Source organism: Piliocolobus tephrosceles, chromosome 17 (genome assembly GCF_002776525.5).
Source record: "Piliocolobus tephrosceles isolate RC106 chromosome 17, ASM277652v3, whole genome shotgun sequence".
In the NCBI taxonomy this organism is placed as follows: domain Eukaryota; kingdom Metazoa; phylum Chordata; class Mammalia; order Primates; family Cercopithecidae; genus Piliocolobus; species Piliocolobus tephrosceles.
The window spans coordinates 53,789,184-53,809,205 of record NC_045450.1 but is presented as its reverse complement, the minus strand read 5'-3'; the positions used below and the strand labels follow the sequence as shown (position 1 = coordinate 53,809,205).

The following is a 20,022-nucleotide window of genomic DNA, read 5'->3' as shown; positions in this document are numbered from 1 at the left end:
GTCCGGCTAGTTTTTTGTATTTTTTAGTAGAGACGGGGTTTCACTGTGTTAGCCAGGATGGTTTCGATCTCCTGACCTCGTGATCCGCCCGTCTCGGCCTCCCAAAGTGCTGGGATTACAGGCTTGAGCCACCGCGCCCGGCCCTGAATAGACACTTTTCTAATGAAGATTTACAAATGGGCAATGAACTCAAAAAAAGACCCTCAACATCACCAGTCATGAGAGAAGTACAAATCAAATCACAATGAGATACCACTTCACACCCATTAGGGTGGCTATGTGAAAGCTGAGCATACAAATTCAGTCATTCTTGTCATATCCAACTAAGAGTTGAAAGGCCAGGGAAACAAAGCGTGCAGTGCAAATAACATTGCTCCAAAAGTATGATTCTCTACAAGCCCGGCTGCTGAAACTGCCTACTGTGACCTAAAACCAAGAAATAAAAAAATAAAAAGAAAAAAGGAATTTAAAAAAGTAACCTAAAACCAGTTTTATCTCATAGCTACTAAAACAAACTTGCTGCAACTCTAAGACTAGTTTTACCTACCACTGTCACTCCTCAGAGCTTGTCAGCTGCCCAAAACTTTACTAGTGCCAATGAACTTTCTTTCCAGAACAATATGTTACATTTCTCCTTTTTATAAAATCTCCAAACTTCTTCCTCTTCTTTTTTTTTTTTTTTAGACAGAGTCTCGCCCTATCACTTAGTCTGGAGTGCAGTGGCCTGATCTCGGCTCACTGCAACCTCCACCTCCTGGGTTCAAGTGATTCTCCTGCCTCCAGAGTAGCTGGGATTACAGGTGTGTACCACTACACTGGGCTAATTTTTGTATTTTTAGTAGAGATGGGGTTTATCATGTTAGCCAGGTTGGTCTCGAACTCCTGACCTCAAGTGATCCGCCTGCCTCAGGCGTGAGCCACTGTGCCTGGCCAAACCTCTAAACTTCTCTTTGTTCTTCAGACATATGGAAGACCACCCTGTCTGTGTATGCCCTGTATTGCAATTCCTGCTTCTGCAAACATGTTTTAAATTTAGAAATTTGTCCTTATATTTTATTTGATTTTGACATACTTGGTGTCAGAAGTGGGATTCCAAAGCTGACTCACCTTGGGAAAAATCATCGGCCCTTAGAACTATGACATAAAGTGCTCACATGGAGGGCCTTTGAGCATCCTTTCTTTCACGAGTCACCGAGGTGTTCCCTGGTGAGTCTCCTGGATGACACTCCTGATTTGGGTAAAGTTCTGTTTTGTTCGGGATTTGGTTAGAGAAGGGTCTTTCCTCCTCTTGTTTGGAGGGAGGTCTCTCTCTGGTTGGGAGATCTCCTGTTGGGGAGGACTCTTTTCCTCCTGGCAGACCTCAGCTGTGAGGTCTGAGTGAAGAGATATTTTTCCTCCAGGTTGAGGCCTGGGTGAAAGGATTTTTCCTTTTCGCTTCAGTTGGGAAAGGCAGCTTATCATCCTCTTGGTAAATACATGCTTTATTTTCTATCAGCACTTGCGTTTATTTGGCTTTTGCATATTCAACACTTGCATTTAATTGGCTTTTGTATATTCAACATTAAACCGAGTCACCTAGATAAGTTTAATTACAAATGGGCTCTCAAAGTTCAAAGGCATGCCAAGATATATTTTGAGATTCCAGCTGGTAACATGTTCAAACATTATAGGGATCATGCAGTCTGTTGTTCTTAAAACTAAACTAAAAGACCATGGCAATAAAATCATACATTCCAAATAAGACTCATATCTCAAGGGATATCTTGAGGCTAAAAAAACAAAATCCAACCCGGACTCAAAGACTGACTAGCTATAAAATACTATCTCAAAGTTGGTTGAGACTCTCTGCTTTGGAGCTTGCCCCTCCCCTTCTTAGAATTCCTTCTTTCTCTCTTGCTCTAAGCTAACTCTCTTTTTCCAAAACTCCTCAGCGAGGCTGGCATACTGACTACTTAAGTAAAAAACATGTACAAACTAGCAGATATTTTTTAAAATATTATTTTGACCTTCATGCTGTTTCTTAAAAGCAAAAAATAAAATTCTCATATAAAAGACCCCTTCCTATACTAAAAGGAATGAGGAGATTCTTATCTTCAAGGGCAAAAAATTGAGACCAAGACAATATTTTACAGACACTGTTAAAAAAAAAAAAAAAAATCTCTTGGCCAGGCGCGATGGCTCACACCTGTAATCCCAGCACTTTGGGAGGCTGAGGAAGGCGGATCACGAGGTCAGGAGATTGAGACCATCCTGGCTAACATGGTGAAACCCCATCTCTACTAAAAAACACAAAAAATTAGCTGGGCGTGGTGGCGGGCGCCTGTAGTCCCAGCTACTCGGGAGGCTGAGGCAGAAGAATAGCGTGAACCCGGAAGGCAGAGCTTGCAGTGAGCTGAGATTGCGCCACTGCACTCCAGCCTGGGTGACAGAGCAAGACTCCATCTCAAAAAAAAAAAAAAAAAATTCTCAGATTCAGGTTGCAGTGAGCTTTGATCATGCCACTGCACTCCAGCCTGGGTGACAGGGTCAGACCCTGTCTATAAATAAATAAATAAATAAATAAATAAATAAATAAATAAATGAAATAAAATAAAATTTCTCAGATTTGCATTTCAGAGGCTCAACTTCTGCAGTATCTCGCTATATGGGATTCATAGGTCATACATCACTGCATTTAGCATTTTCTCCCCTTAAAAAGTCCTGAGATGATAACTCTCTCCTTCAACTTTGTCATCAGCTCCTGAACTTTTTCTCCAGTTCTAACTCTGCCGTTATGCCCTGACACTAAAACGTTTATTTTAATGGCCTAAAAAAGCAATGTTTTTCTCCAATATAATTTGATTCTGTATTCCTCACTTTCCTTGATGCATCTAAATTGTTACTCTTATAACCTAGACCCATTCTTCCTATGTCAGATTAAATTCAAATAATCTTTTCATCAGCTTTGACTTCCAGGTTATCTAAATGAGGTTCCCTTTAGAAAAAACAATCACACTGTAAGAGGTTTTTCTTTACCTTTTTGGTAAAGAAAAAGACTTTACATTTTACTATTATGATTTTCTGCATTGCCTTTATTATGTTTTTGATGACTTTAAAAAAACTTAGCTTTAAAAGGGTTAAGGTTTTAACAACCACGTAACTTTTTTTTTTTTTTTTTTTTTGAGATGGAGTGTTGCTCTTGTCGCCCAGAATGGAGTGCAGTCACATGATCTCGGCTCACTGCAACCTCCGCCTCCTGGGTTCAAGAGATTCTCCTGACTCAGCTTCTCAAGTAGCTAGGATTACAGGAACCTGCTACCACGTCTGGCTAACTTTTGTATTTTTAGTAGAGATGGGGTTTCGCCATGTTGGCCAGGCTGGTCTCGAACTCCTTACCTCAGGTGATCCACCTGCCTCGTCCTCTCAAAGTGCTGGGATTACAGGCGTGAGCCACCATGCCCGGCTCTACATTACTTTTCAAGTCTTTTGATTATCACGCTGGTTAAATAAATGGCTATAATTTTACAATAATCTGTAATTCTGGTTTTTTTTTTCCCCTTTCTTTCTAAGAGATGGCGGGGCAGGGGGGTCTTCCTATGTTGCCCAGGTTGGCCTCAAACTCCTGGGCTCAAGAAATCCTCCCACTTCAGCCTCCCAAGTGGCTGGAACTATAGGCACATGCCACTATGCCCAACTGTAATCCTGTTTTCATCAAACGTTTTCAGCTTTTTAACATCTTTGAGAAACTTCCCCAAAATCAAACCTAAGCTGTCTACCCTCCCCCCCCCCCCACTAAGAGACAGTCTTGCTCTGTCACCCAGGCTGGAGTGCAGTGGTGCAATCTTGGCTCACTGCAGCTTCCACCTCCCAGGTTCAAGTGATTCTCCCACCTCAGCTTCTCGAGTAGTTTGGACTACAGGAATGCACCACCGTGCCTGGCTAATTTTTGTATTTTTTGGAAGAGATGGGGTTTTCGCCATATTGGCCAGGCTGTCTTGAACTCCTGACCGCAAGTGATCCACCCACCTCGACCTCCCAATGTGCTGGATTACAGGTTTAAGCCACCATGACCAGCTCTGATAACTTTAATTTTTTTTTTTTTTTTGAGACGGAGTCTCGTTCTGCCGCCCAGGCTGGAGTGCAGTGGCCGGATCTCAGCTCACTGCAAGCTCCGCCTCCCGGGTTTATGCCATTCTCCTGCCTCAGCCTCCCGAGTAGCTGGGACTGCAGGCGCCTGCCACCTCGCCCGGCTAGTTTTTTTGTATTTATTAGTAGAGACGGAGTTTCACCGGGTTAGCCAGGATGGTCTCGATCTCCTGACCTCGTGATCTGCCCGTCTCGGCCTCCCAAAGTGCTGGGATTACAGGCTTGAGCCACCATGCCCGGCGCTCTGATAACTTTAAAATCAACAGACTCAATACAAATTTCTAAGACTCTACTAAAAAAAAAACCCTGATAGATTCATAAAACTACTAATAGAGATCAAACAGGAGTTAATTATGAGATTAAGTAAATAATGTTTTATGACTTTTATTTAAAACATTGTTACTTTATGCAAATATTTTGTTTCCCCCTTTAAAAAAATTTTTCTCTTAAGCTATGTATCATTCCCAACAAGTTGATAAAGTGTACTTTTGTAAACAAAGATAAAAACATGTTTTTTCTTTTCCTTACTTAATCCCTCCAAAATTCAAAAACTATTTCTAAATATTCTTAGGACAATATGGTTATTTACATAAACCCAATAAAATTCTGTTCTTAAATGTTAGTTATATTACCAAGGCTTTGACTAAAATGTCATATTTAAAAATACACATAAAACGCCTGACTTCAAGGGTTCCCAGCCTTATAGTAAGTAAATAAAACTGTCACTTTCTGGCAGGCCCAGAAACTTTAAGTCTATAAATAAATGTAAAGTCTGCCTTGGTTTGGCTTCCTAGCTGCAAGATCATTTAAATGTGAGATTCCTATATTTCAATAGGAAATATTTTACTTTTCAATGTAAAAAATAAATTATGTTCCCAAAAGAAAGCTATAATATACCTATTATTAGAATATAACTCTGTACATTGTTTTCAAGTTATTGTTATCTATTTTTGAGTAGTCTAGGTCCTAAAATCACCCAAGTTCCTTCCATAAAATTACTAAAACGGGAATTGCTCTGTTCCTAAAGCTCCATAAGCTAAAACTTGAGAAATTTTTATAAACAAGTTTTGTGCCTGTTGGCTTGATGTATAGGCCACATAGAAAGTTCACCAAATGGTCCAGTGCCCTAACCAGTGACATTCAAACTACAAACCAGGATGAGAAGTGGACATTGTCCAGGCTACAAACAGCTTTTCCTAAGATGTCAAAACAAGACTCCACATCATCATGAGACCCTTACTTCCCTTAATGCTCCTCTTTTCATTTGATAAGATGCTGTAATGAAAATTTCACAGTCAATAACTGTTAGTGATAACCTGACAAAACCTGACCTAAAAAATCCTTTTAGGACTAGGCGTGGTGGCTCATGTCTGTAATCTCAACACTTTGGGAGGCTGACATGGGGGTAGTTTGAGCCCAGGAGTTTGAGACCAGTCTTGGCGACACAGTGAGACCCTGTCAAGAAAAGAAAAGAGAAACGAAAAGAGAAGAGAAGAGAGAAAGAAAAGAAAGGAAAAAGAAAAGAAAAAGAAAGGAAAGAAAGAAAAGAAAGAAGAAAAAGAAGGAAGGAAGGAAGGAAGAAAGGAAGGAGAGAGAAAAGGAAACAAAGGAAAGAAAGAAGGAAGCAAATAAGGAAGGAAGGGAGGAATGGAGGGAGGGAGGGAAATTAATTATATTTTTTAAAAAATCCCTGTAGTGTGGCCGGATGTAGTGGCTCAAGCCTGTAATCCCAGCACTTTGGGAGGCTGAGATGGGTGGATCACGAGGTCAGGAGATTGAGATCATCCTGGCTAACAGGTCAACACGTCTCAAAAAAAAAAAAAAAAAAATCCCTGTAGTCAGACCAAATCAGAATCCAGCTCAGGTACTACACAGTTTATGCCTGACCTCAAGCTCATGAATCACAGGCAGTCCCACCCAGAAGATGTAGATATGTACAGCACACTAGAAACTGAAGCAGACTGCAAAGAGAGACTGCATAGACATTCTATGAGATGTGTGAAGTTGCAAATAATTATTTTAAAAATCATGTAATCAAGATATGAACACCAATGAAATTAAAATTCGAAAATATGTACGTGTGTATATACATATACATATTTATACATATGCACATGCATATCTGCTCTAGCTTTTCTGAATTAATGTCAGTTAAATTGGAATGGTATGTGGAAAAATGTGTTCCCTGTTTTGTTTTGTTTTTTCCGTTTCCTAGAATAAAATATCCACACTTTATGGCAAAAAAAAACGAAAAAAAAAAAGTCCTTTTAGTCCACCTAGCGGAAAACTTAGATAATATCCCTTACACAACTTACTGTTCAAATTTACTGGTGGTCCCTTTTCTAAAGTTGGCAATTTTCTGTTTAATTCAAGCAAGTCATAACAACATACTACTTAATGACAACTATAGGTCTCACCCAGTTTCCACTATGGTTTTTGTTTTTGTTTTTGAGACAAAGTCTCACTCTTGTCTCCCAGGCTGGAGTGCAATGGTGCTATCTTGGCTCACTGCATCTTCCGCCTCCCGGGTTCAAGTGATTCTCCTACCTTAGCCTCCTGAGTAGCTGGGATTACAGGCGCCCGCCACCACGCCTGGCTAACCACTATGGTCTTTTAATTTGTTTAGCTTGTTGCCCTTAGTCTTGGACTCTTAGTTCAAAAGCATTTTACAAACTAAATTTATTATATTGTTGTTATTTTTTATATTATAACTTTTAAGCTTGTTGTTGTTGTTGTTGTTACTGTTTTTGTTTGTTTTTTGAGACAGGGTCTCATTCTGTCACCCAGGCTGGAATGCAGTGGTATGATCATAATTCACTGCAGCCTTGACCTCCTGGGCTCAAGAGACCCTCCTGCCTCAGCCTCCCAAAGTGTTGGGGTTACAGGTGTGAGCCACCATGACTGGCCAGCTTTGCTCTTACTGATTGTTTAATCTTTATAATGCCAGCTCTCCCAACAAAATAATGTTAACCCAGTCCTTCGAGATGATTGCTAATGCTTATAGAACTGTTAAGATAGAACTTGATAATTGACTCTAGAACAATGTACCCTAGGAACACTTTTCCTTCTGGACTCCACTACTCAAATGTGGCCCCAGGTCCCTGACATAAGCCCCCATACTTCCCTGCTGATGTGGGACAGAGATAACCAGAACAGGTCCATCCTAGCTCCAAGGGACAATTAAGCTAACTTATAAGTAGTTAATCGACAAGGCTTTTAAAAAGAGATCTCAATCAAAAGGGGAAAATGTGAGAGTGGATCATAAGAATTGGGTCATGCCTGTCATATCCAACTACAATGGAGTTGAGAGACCAGGGAGAAAAAACACAGGGCACATAACATTGCTGCAAAAATATAATTCCCTGCAGGCCTGGCTTTTGAAACTGCCTGTTGTAGCCTAAAGCCAGTTTTATCGAATAGCTACTGAAACAAACCTACTGTGTCTCTAAGACTTATTTTACCCACTGCTGTCACTCATTAATCAGAGCTTGCTAGATCTCCAAAACTTTACTAGTCCCAATGATCTTTCTCCAGAACGATATGTAACATTTCTGCTGTTTACAAAACTGCCAACCTTCTCAGTGTTCTTCAGACATATGGAAGACCACTAGGTCTGCATGTATGCACCAAATTACAATTCTTGCTTCTCAAATAAGATGTTTTACATATAGAGATTCACCTTTATATTTTATTTTACCTCGACAGCTTTGACCAAAAAAACAGACCATAACAAGTATTGGCAAAGCTGTGGAAAAATTGGAACACTCATACATTGCTGGTAAGGAGGTAAAATGGTATATCTGCTTTGGAAAATAGTTCAGCAGTTCCTCAAAAGGCTAAACATAGACTTACTATATGACCCGGCGATTCCACTCCTAGGTATATGTATATACCCAGGGGAAATGAAAGCATATGTTCACAAAAACTTGTACACAAATGTTCCTAACAACACTATTCATAATAGCCAAGTCTACGGCGATACCACCCTGAATGTGCCCGATCTCATCATAATAGCCAAAAGGTGGAAACAACCCAGTTGTCCACCAATTAATGAGCTGGATAAATCAAACATGGCTAAGCAATACCATGGAATATTATTCAGTCACAAAAAGGAATGAAGTCATAAAAAGGAAACCTCAAACCTCAAAAACATTATGCTAAAGTGAAAGGAGCCAGACAAAAAAGACTGCGTATTGTATAATTCCATTTATATGAAATGTCCAGCATATGTGAATCCAGCGATTAAAATGTAGATCAGTGGTTGCCAGGGGTTGGGGGAGTGAGCAAGGGAAAGTGACTTTTGATGGGTATGAAATGCTAAAAGTGTTTTAAAATTAGATAGTGGTGATGGTTGCACAACTCTTTAAATACACTAGAAACCATTGACTTGCACGTTTTAATTGGGTGAATTTTAGGTATGTAAATTACATCTCGAATAAGAAGTTTTAAAAATGGAGATTATGTCTACTTCCCAGAACTACTTAGAGAATTTACTGAGAGAGCATATATGAGAGACATTCTCTGAATGCTTATTTGTTAATTAAGTAGTACAGAAACCAGGTCAGGATATAAAAGAAATCTTCCCTTTTCCAGGACATAAATGGAGATGATAAACTTCGCAAGACTGCATTCCAAATTTCCATGCCAGGTCCAATTAGATGATCCTTCAAGGGACAGAATTATTTTCAGTTAATGGTTTCTCAACTTATTTTATTTGAGGTAGAAATCTGAGAATGAGATAGAGATTCAGTTCCTGACAAGTTAAGACTTGTGATCCTGCTCAGTTTGAAACTCTGTGAAAACAATTTCATCTTGTATCTACCTTCCCCCTTCCGGGCTTTTGCCTTCCCTCTGCTCAGCTCTTTTGCCAGAAACGAAAGCTCTTCTCTGAAAGGAAGAGGGTGGAAGAGCTAGTGTGATTTGTTTGGGCACGTCAAGATGGCTAGATCTCTTCACTCTACACACTGGCATGCTTTCACCTCCCATGGTTGGCCCAGAGCCCAGTTTTTTTTTTTTTTTTCTTTTAAAAGAAGGCTGGTAGTTTTATCCAAAGATCCTTTTGACACTGAGAGGGACCACTTGGGTCCCCAAAATGCATCTGTTGCTTTCAAAATACCCTTTAAATAATTGAAAGTGACTGAGAGGACATATGAACAGATCTATAGTATAGAAATAATCTGGCTATAGGCAGGGTGCAGTGGCTCACGCCTGTAATCCCAGAACTTCAGGAGTCTGAGGCGGGCAGATCACGAGGTCAGGAGTTTGAGACCATCTTAGCTAACACGGTGAAACCCCGTCTCTACTGAAAATACAAAAAATTAGCCAGGCGTGGTGGTGGGCACCTATAGTCCCAGCTACTTGGGAGGCTGGGGCAGGAGAATTGCTTGAACCTAGGAGGTGGAGGTTGCAGTGAGCTGAGATCGCACCATTGCACTCCAGCCTGGGTAACGAGAAAGAAACTCCGTCTCAAAAAAAGAAAAAAAGAAAGAATCTAGCTATAATGTCTTATTGACAAACATCACTTATTTATCATATTCATTATTGAACATCTATTTCAAAACTAAAATGTGAAAAAATGCCCAAACATCTAATGTACACTATGGGAATCTCAAGGATGTATCCTTTTTTTAATTTTCTTTTTGAGATAAGGTGTCACTCTGTCACCTAGGATGGAGTGCAGTGGTGCAATCATGACTCACTGCAGCCTCAACCTCCTGGGCTCAAGTGATCCTCCCACCTAAGTCTCCTAAATAGTTGAGACTACAGGTGCACACGAACACACCTAGCTAATTTTTATTTTTGTGTGTGTGGAGACAAGGTCCCACTATGTTGCCTAGGCTGGTCTCGAACTCTTGGGCTCAAGCTATCCTGCCACCTCAGCCTCCTAAAGTGTTGGGATTACAGGCATGAGTCACTGAGCCCAGACTTCAAGGACATATTCTAATTCCCATTTTGGAAAAGAGAAAGGCTTCTGCCTTTCACCTTATATACTTCATTCTTGTTGAATTTTTTTAAAAACATTGAGAATGTATTACTTGTATAATAATGATGATGATAAAAACAGTGAAGAAAGAATATACAAGGAATACAAAAGGGGAGACATTTATCTTCATCTGTGTAAGATTAAGTTCTCTATCTGTAAACTCTGTAGGGTAACTGGAACTCAGCGACTTTATACATAATTCTGAAGAAGCTGTTGAGTACCTGAGAGAAGCTGCTAGAATGACTAAGTCAACCACTGCTTCCCAGTAAGAATAAACAGAGGCCGGGCGCGGTGGCTCAAGCCTGTAATCCCAGCACTTTGGGAGGCCGAGACGGTTGGATCACGAGGTCAGGAGATCGAGACCATCCTGGCTAACACGGTGAAACCCCGTCTCTACTAAAAAAATACAAAAAACTAGCCAGGCGAAGTGGCGGGCGCCTGTAGTCCCAGCTACTCGGGAGGCTGAGGCAGGAGAATGGCGTGAACCCGGGAGGCGGAGCTTGCAGTGAGCTGAGATCCGGCCACTGCACTCCAGCCTGGGCGACAGAGCAAGACTCTGTCTCAAAAAAAAAAAAAAAAAAAAAGAATAAACAGAGATACACACAGTTTTTCCTAAAATTAAATTTAACTCCTAGGGTATTTAGTTCTCAGATTGCTGTGATAGATAATATAGACGCAGAAATTTCTAAGTCCGGCATCAATATACAGCTGTTGAATGAATTGCTGTATTTTATTCTCTTCTGCTCTCCACCTAGACTGCAAAGTTGGTAAGACTTTATAAAAGAAATATAAAATATCAATAAATTAAGCAAAAAGCATACTATAACTTCCACATGGAGCCATTTAGGCAGCTCAGAAAGGGAAAACTTTAAAAATACACAGTCGCCACAACTGAATGCTACCCAAACCACAACCAGGCACTTCCCACCCTGTACTACAGGACAAGAGGGCTGGTCTTGTCTGTCTGGGAGCCCAGAATGGCTTTGTTCCTGTAGTGCTTCAGGCACAGGCAAACTACATTGGCAATGCAGGTGGGAAAATTCAGCTATTTTCTTTCTTAATGGGAAACTCACCTAAAGCCTTGGCTTTTAAGTGCATATTACAAGCACCAAAAACATCAATTAGTTCAAACTTGTCCATCATCTTGGGGAGCTGAGAACAGAAATTACACCTCTACCCCTCATGTTCTTCATCACCAAATTAGCTACTAACTGATTTGCACACCAATCAAAATTACTAAAAACAAACACAACACCAACAGCTGTGATTTTGATAGCAGGCCCTAGAGGCTAATGAGCTCAGTGGGTTAATCAACTCAGATGCTTATTCCAAACAGCAAGGTGGCCACATTAGAATGACATGCCACCCATTCCCAAAAATCCAGTCTTAAAAAAAATAATCAATGAAAACATCTCCTTGACAGTAGTACAGTTTCTTTGGGAAAGTACAGGATGACTTGTGTTCTGAGACTTCTGAATTATAAGTACTTTAGGTTCTTGCTTCTTTGATTTATCTGACTTCCATAAGCACAACTTATGGTCATGTGGTCTCCGGGACCCCCAGGTCTCCCTCAATTCCTGCCCTCTTTGGCCTCTCAGCTGCCGGTCATTACTTTCTCTCTTGAAACCTGTTACTCTTAGAGCTTTCATTCTCACCTAGTTGTCTTTTACCACTTTGGGTGGTCATTTTGTCTCCTTTGAAAAATTCTCTTTTTGCTTTTGAACCTAATTACAACTTGCAGTTAATCTAAAGTGTTTTGTATATAGGAGATATACAATATATGTTTGTTGAATAAAGAAAGAATTTGGCTGGGCACAGAGGCTCATGCCTGTAATCCCAGCACTTTGGGAGGCTGAAATAAGAGGACTGTTTGAGTCTAGGAGTTTAAGCCCGGGCAACATAGTGAGACCCCCATCTCTACAAAACGTTTTTTAAAAAATTAGCCTGATGTATGTTGGCACGCATCTGTAGTCCCAGCTAATCAGGAGGCAGAGATGGTAGGACTGCTTGAGCCCCGGAGTTAGAGGTAACAATGAACCATTATCATGCCACTATACTCCACCCTGAGTGACAGAGCAAGACTGTCTCTAAAAAAAAAAATAAGAAGAAAAGAAATTCCAGAACTCCAAGGCTCACGCATTCTTCGCTATATGATTTCCCCTCTGCATGCTCTCTCAAGCTTCAAGTACTAAGTCTGTATAGATCCTATCCACATTATACCCTGAAAGAACTAGCCAGTAAAAAGCTGCAGTTACCTTTGTGCTCACTGACAACCTTGCCTCTGGGAGGTAAACAGAACACATCAACGTGAAGAATGGTGTTACTGCATCAATGCCCGTTGCTATGTGACTTGGAAGTGTGTCCCACTAAAGGGACAGCATATATTTCTCTATCCCTCAACTTTTGGGTTGGGCCTCATGACTTGCTTTAGCCAACAGAAAAAGGCAGAATGATAGGATGTCTGCTCCGAGTCAGGCCTAAGGAGCCTCTGGAATTTATGGTTTCTCTTTGACACTTCATGGTTCTCACCATGAGCAGAACAAGCCCTGGTAGGCCACTGGTTCAGGGATGATCAGGAACACATGAAGCACAGCTACCACAGCTGGCCTGAGACCTGCAGGGAGGGGCCAGCCGCCCAGCCGAGCCCTGCTGAAACTTCAGTGGGTCTACAGATGCATGAGTGATAATAAGTGATTGGTGTTTCAGGTTACTGAATGTCAAGGTAGTTTGTTGTTGTTGTTGTTTTCTGAGAAGAAGTCTTGTTCTGCTGCCCAGGCTGGAGTGCAGTGGTGCAATCTTGGCTCACTGCAACCCCCGTCTCCTGGGTTCCAACAATTCTCCTGCTTCAGCCTCCCAAGTAACTGGGACTACAGGCACAAGCCACCATGCCTGGCTAATTTTTGTGTTTTTAGTAGGTACGGGGTTTTGCCATGTTGATCAGGCTGGTCTCAAACTCCTGGCCTCAGGTGATCTACCCACCTCAGCCTCCCAAAGTGCTGGAATTATAGGTGTGAGCCACAGGGTAGTTAGTGAAATATCAATAACTGACAGAATCGGCCTACTCAAGCTTCAGATCTGAGAAGTTACAGAGATCACCACATTATTACCTAGTCATCCAACAGTAGATGTAATAGTGAAGATTCTGATGATGATAATAACACTGAAGTATGAATAGCTAACACATGTTGAACACTGTGTGCTAAGCAGTTGCAAGGAATTAACTCATTTAATCCTAATATTAAACCCCCTTTTATTAATAAACATTTTATGATAGTCATCTTATGAACTAATATTGACACTTTATTATCAACTGAAGTTTATAATTTATTCAAATTTCCTTAGTTTTCCCCTAATGTCCTTTTTTTTTTTTTTTCTTTTTTTTGAGACAGAGTCTCACTCTGTTGCCCAGGCTGGAGTGCAGTGGCGCGATCTTGGCTCACTGCAACCTCGGTCTCCTGGGTTCAGGCAATTCTCGTGCCTCAGCCTCCCAAGTAGCTGGGATTACAGGTGTCCACTACCACACCTGGTTAACTTTTTTTGGTGTTTTTTAGTAGAGATGGGGTTTCACCATGTTGGCCAGGCTGGTCACAAACTCCTGACCTCAACTGATCTGTTTGCTTCGGCCTCCCAAAGTGCTAGGATTACAGGCGTGAGCCACTGTGCCTGGCCCTAGTGTTCTTTTTCTATTTCAGAATCCCATCTATCACATTACATTTAGTCATCATATTTCCTTAGGTGCTGACAATTTTAGCCCTCTCCGCTTTTATTAAATTTTATTTTATTTTGGCCAGGGGCGGTGGCTCATGCCTATAATCTCAGGACTTCGGGAGGCCGAGGCGGGTGGATCACCTGAGGTCAGGCGTTTGAGACCAGCCTGACCAACATGGAGAAACCCCCGTCTCTACTAAAAATACAAAATTAGCCAAGTGTGGTGGCTCATGCCTGTAATCCCAGCTACTTGGGAGGCTGAGGCAGAAGAATCACTCGAACCCCGGAGGCGGAGGTTGCGCAAACCGAGGTCGCGCGAGCCGAGGTCGCACCATTGCACTCCAGCCTGGGCAACAAGAGTGAAACTCTGTCTCAAAAAAAAAAAAAAAAAATTATTTTATTTTTTTGATAACAGTTTTATTGAGTTATATAACTCACATACCATACCATTAACCCATTTAAAGCTCCTAACTCAGCTGGGCGTGGTGGCTGACACCTGTACTCAGGAGGCTGAGACACAAGAAATGCTTGAACCTGGGAGGCAGAAGTTGCAGTGAGCCGAGATTGCGCCACTGCACTACAGTCTGGGCGACAGAGTGAGACTCCATCTCAAAAAAAAAAGTGTATAACTCAACGGTTTCCTAGCATACTCACAGAGTTGTGAAACTGTCACCACAATGAATCTTGAAACATTTTCATCACCCCAAAAAGAAGTCTTGTATCCTTTACCTATCACCCTCAAATATTTCTTATTTACCCCAGCCCTAGGACAGCACTAATCTATTTTGTCTCTAAAAAATTGCCTATTCTGGACATTTCAAATAACTGGAATCATATAAAATGTAGTATTTTGTGGCCAGTTTCTTTCACTTACCATGTTTTCAAAGTTTATCCATATTGTGGCATGTATCAGTCTTTCATTTTTATAGCCAATACTATTCCACTGCATGTATATACCACATCTCGTTTATCCATTCATCAACTGATGGCTGTTTGAGCTATTTCCACTCTTGGCTATTGTGAATAATACTGCTGTGAACATTCACATACAAGGTTTTGTGCAGACATATGTTTTCATTTATCGGGTATATTCCTGGGAGTGGAATTGCTGGGCCAAGTAGTAACTCTATGTTTATCTTTTTGAGGAACTGCCAGACTGTTTTCCAAAGTGGCAGTACCATTTCACATTCCTATTTAGTCCCCTTTTCACAGATAACAAAAAATTGAAGCCCACAGGGATTAAGTAATTTGCCAACACACATTACCGTAATGGGGTGGCCCACCCAGGTGGTCTGGCGACTGTATCTCACTGATGGAGCCAAGGGAAACCGAGTTAACTCTGACCTCACCATGTCTGCTTCTGGACCTTTTGGGAAGGGTGCCTTATTCTCTATACCTTCTCTAGATTTGGAGCCCACAAGTTAAAGGGGATGTGGAGAACAACAAAGAACCATAAAAAGAGAAATAAAGTTACTGCAAAAAATGTTTTGATGAGAAAATATTTAATACCCTGAGTTATTTTAGCTTAATGAGAGAGCAAAGGTGCATATAGACAGTAGTTGAGGCTGGGCATGGTGGCTCATGCCTATAATCCCAGCACTTTGGAAGGCCAAGGTGGGTGGATCACTGGAGGTCAGGAGTTCGAGACCAGCCTGACTAACATGGTGAAACCTTGTCTCTACTAAAAATATAAAAAATTAGCTGGGCGTGGTGGCGGGCGCCTGTAATCCTAGCTACTTGGGAGGCTGAGGCAGGAGAATTACTTGAACCTGGGAGGTAGAGGTTGCAGTGAGCCAAGATCACGCCACCGCACTTCAGCCTGGGTGACAAAGCAAGACTCTGTCTCAAAAAAGAAAAAAAAAGAAAAGACAGTAGCCGACTAACATAAAAGGTTAATGTGATAAGAGTTCATGCATGAGTCATTCTTTACCTCCTTGAATTAGAGGAAATACGATTTAATCTATAGAATAAATAAACATTAATAAAAACTTCCTCATCATTATGAGACACTGAAACTCTATAGGGACCCTTTGGAAACCCTCCAGGAACATTATTATTATGACTTAAAGTGTCCTAGCTAGGAGGCAGGAAGATGGATAAAATGACGCGTAGTCTCACGGCCCTAGGACTTTAGGGATTTTGTGCAAATAAACATGATACAGTCTTTGGTCCACAGACTCAAAGTCCTTTAACCAGGACTGACTTACCCTGAATTGCAGATAGATATACAAAAGTGTCTTCATGTTCCATGTTTTCCAAGAATATCTGGAACCACAAAATACAGCAGTGATAAGAATTACAAAGAATAAGGAAGATTGAAGAGACTCCCTTATCAGCAGCCCAAACGAGTAAAATGCTTTGCTTCTTGTTTTTCTTAGCTAGAAACTCGTCTGACAGAGTTTTGTGGGGGAAATGGCATATATGCTTAAAGTCTCATTTTTATAACCGTTAAAAAAAGGATAGAGATTGGGGGAGATACTTGTATTCTTCTAGCAGTAGTCCTGGAAAGCAATGGAAGAACAATCCTCAACATTTTTCCATGACAGCCATGGTGAATAACATTCTCACATATGGCATGACAGACTATGGGCTGTGACACACAAGAGACAAGGTTTAGGGTTATGTGCAATGGATGGCACATTTGCTGTAATTTGATCCTTTTCTCTTGCACTCACAAAGCATATGGAAGTGCAAGTGAGATAGAGATGTTATTATTGAGATAACTTTGAATCTGTTCTAATTTATTTTTGAAAATCTTGTAAATTTCAGCACTTTAATTGACATTAGTAACAAATTACTCTCAAAATATCTTACAATTTAGGAACCTATCGGGGTATCAACTACAGTGAGTGCAGCTTATCTGGAAGATACTACATGATATGTTAGGTTTAGGCCCCAACATGAGAGCCAGAGAAAGGAAGACGGAAGTGTCTGCTCCATATATAATGCTGTGTTCTTCGCTGGCACAATAATTCTTGACATCAACTTGAGACTGCTGGTCTCCACATCTGAAGTATGTAGGCAGAGCCTAAACTTACCCCAGTTAGGAAGACAGCCAGAAGGTAGGGAATCTTTTATGGAGTAAGCAAGGGAAGTTTAATTTAGGGTAATAGCCATGGAAATAAAGAGAGTAAGACACATTTGAAAGACTTCTTGGAAAAAATAATTGACAGGACTTGGTGACCAATTATGTATAGCAGAAGAAGGTTTAATGAAGCTAAAACAAAATTCCAAGATGTTCATTGCATTCACCTTCAAACAGGTGTATAAAAGGATATTTTAAAGCCGGGTGTGGTGGTTCACACCTGTAATCCCAGCACTTTGGGATGTGGAGGCGGGTGAATCACTTGACGTGAGGAGTTCAACACCAGCCTGGCCAATATGGTGAAACCCCATCTCAACTAAAAGTACAAAAATTAGCTGGGTGTGGTAGTGGACACCTGTAATCCCAGCTACTTGGGAGGCTGAGGCAGAAGAATCACTTGAACCCAAGAGGTGGAAGTTGCAGTGAGCTGAGATCGCACCACTGCACTCCAACCTGGGTGACAGAGCGAGACCCTGTCTCAAAAAACAAAACAAAACAACAACAACAAAAACCCAGCTATTTCACCACGAGGGAGGGAGAGAAGAGGGGAGGAGACCCAGTTTTGCCCAATGCCCCACTAAAGATGCCCAGGGAAAACAGGTGGCTTATCTGGGCTGAGTCACAGTGTTGAAGCAGACCTATTTACTGCAAAAGGTACTTTCCCATCTCTGGGAGTTTGCTCATGCTCTCGCACCCCTCTTTCATCTGCTCAAACTTTACCAGTTCATTATGGCCATATAAGACCCACATCCTCCAGAAGATTTCAACTTTCTCTTTTTCCTGACTGCCCACAGCATTTCTTTCATGCAAAAATTTTGAAGGCCAGGCGCGGTGGCTCATGCCTGTAATCCCACCACTTTGAGAGGCCGAGGCAGGCAGATCACAAGGTCAGGAGATCGAGACCATTCTGGCTAACTGGTGAAACCTTGTCTCTACTAAAAACACAAAAAATTAGCCAGGCGTGATGGCAGATGCCTGTAGTCCCAGCTACTCAGCAGGCTGAGGCGGGAGAATGGCGTGAACCCGGGAGTGAGCCGAGATTGCGCCACTGCACTTCAGCCTCGGGGACAGAATGAGACTCCATCTCAAAAAAAAAAAAAAAAAAATTGGCACTTGGTTCACATTCAGTTGAGGAGTTTAAGTCTTTCCTGTGTCTAAATAAGTCTTTCCTGCATCTAAGTGTTGCCTCCTCACAAAATTCACAAATTTCTGGAGGGTGGCCCAGAACAGTGCTTGACACATAGTCCAGGCTCCAAAAATACTTGAGTTGAATGAACACTCCCTGATGGCTGCCCCATCCTGAGCCCATGTGTCTTTACAGTGTATTCTACTTACCTTGAGAAGCTTCTCTTGCATCTCAAGGGCTTTTGCTTCTCTCTGCTCTATCCAGCGGGAAAGAGTACGCAGGGCAGCAGCCCGTGTTGGAATTTGAGGGTCATAAGTTGATAAAAGAACCTCTTGGAGCTGTTCTGTGGTTATGCTTCCAGATTTCTGGCTTGTAGTAGTGCTGGGCTCATTGACTCCCTGAGGAATGATTGGAGCATTTGACTGCAGGCCTGTCTGGGGGGCTATCTCATGGCTCTGCTGTTGTTCAAGGTGGCTATGAGCTACATCAGTGGGTCTTTCACGACTGGTTTGTTGCTGCTCTTCTATTTTTCCTTCCAGATCTTTTCTGTTCAGTGTACTTTGGGCAGCCGTGCTGATGGCCTCAGTGGCAAAGGCTCCATGGGTAGAGATGGTGATGCGGAGATCAACAGCGAGTTCTTGGATGACAGGATCAGGGTATGTGTTGGATATCTTCTCCAACAGAGGCAGCAACTGCTTCAGAACAGCAAAATCACTTGACTTCAACTACAAAATGAAGTAAAAAATGTCAAACCCAAATTAACATAGCAAATGTCAATATGACCTGAGCACCAGGAAACGTATTCTGAGAAAAAGGGGCAGGGATCAAATCTTGCTCATGGTGTAAACAGTATATTGCCTGGGTCCAGCACTCAATACCATTTGTTGAATAATCATACCTAACATTTATTGAACACTTAATCATACACAGGTTCTTTTTTAAGATAAAACACACACACACATTCATATCCCTGTGATATAATGACTATTATTATCTACATTTTAAACAGGTGGAAACAGAACGGTTAAGTAACATGCCCAAGGTCACAAACTGGAAGATAGTAAGATGTGAACTCAAGAAACTGGGATCAGAGCCCACACTCTTACCCAATACCCTACACAGTCTTCCTTGAAAAGATAAGGCCAGGCCGGGCGCGGTGGCTCAAGCCTGTAATCCCAGCACTTTGGGAGGCCAAGATGGGCGGATCACGAGGTCAGGAGATCGAGACCATCCTGGCTAACTCGGTGAAACCCCATCTCTACTAAAAATACAAAAAACTAGCCGGGCGAGGTGGCGGGCGCCTGTAGTCCCAGCTACTCAGGAGGCTGAGGCAGGAGAATGGCGTGAACCCGGGAGGCGGAGCTTGCAGTGAGCTGAGATCTGGCCACTGCACTCCAGCCCTGGCGACAGAGCAAGACTCCGTCTCAAAAAAAAAAAAGAAAGAAAGAAAGAAAGAAAGAAAAGATAAGGCTGTTCTTAACTACATGATCTAAAATGGCCGGCCAGTATGCAAGTGCACCATAGATCTGGAAGGGATCAGGGAGACAATGGGAAGAAAGGGATTTCTTCTGGAAAGTAGAAGTGAAAATTATATAACATTTTATTCTCCATGGAAGTTTTATCCAAATGATGTCATATGCCTTACTACTAAGAAAGGTGCATGAGTGTTACAGCTCATTTAGAATTTGTCTAGCAGGTTTTCTGGTCTTCACTAGAAAGCACCCCCCTCACCCACTGCCACCCAAAAGGTATATGTGCAATCAATGAAAAGTAAGAATCAATGATAACAGTTTTCTGTTTGAAAACACTGGAGAAATTATCAGATGATGCTTCAGGAGTCCCTGAAAATGTGAATACTTTAAAGATCTTAAATCCTTTTTATTGGCCAACATGGCAAAACCCTGTCTCTACTAAAAATACAAAAATTAGCTGGGCATGGTGGTGTACACCTGTAGTACCAGCTACTTGGGAGGCTGAGGCAGAGAATCGCCTAAA

General features: G+C 41.6%; 1 protein-coding gene and 1 non-coding gene across 3 annotated transcripts in view; one reads left to right on the top strand and one right to left on the bottom strand.

Moving 5' to 3' along the window:
- TANGO6 (transport and golgi organization 6 homolog) overlaps nt 1–20,022 on the bottom strand; it is a 264,852-nt gene that overhangs the window by 155,326 nt on the left and 89,504 nt on the right. For both annotated transcript variants that reach the window (XM_026456487.2, XM_026456488.2), the window contains exons 13-14: nt 18,237–18,752; nt 16,024–16,081 (exon numbers count right to left, since the gene is read on the bottom strand). In XM_026456487.2, coding sequence (XP_026312272.1) covers nt 16,024–16,081; nt 18,237–18,752 — 574 coding nt within the window. The remainder of the gene's footprint in view (nt 1–16,023; nt 16,082–18,236; nt 18,753–20,022) is intronic.
- Nucleotides 19,690–19,753, top strand: LOC111541498. The gene has a single exon (XR_002731271.1). It is a non-coding gene; the product is annotated as a U7 small nuclear RNA (small nuclear RNA).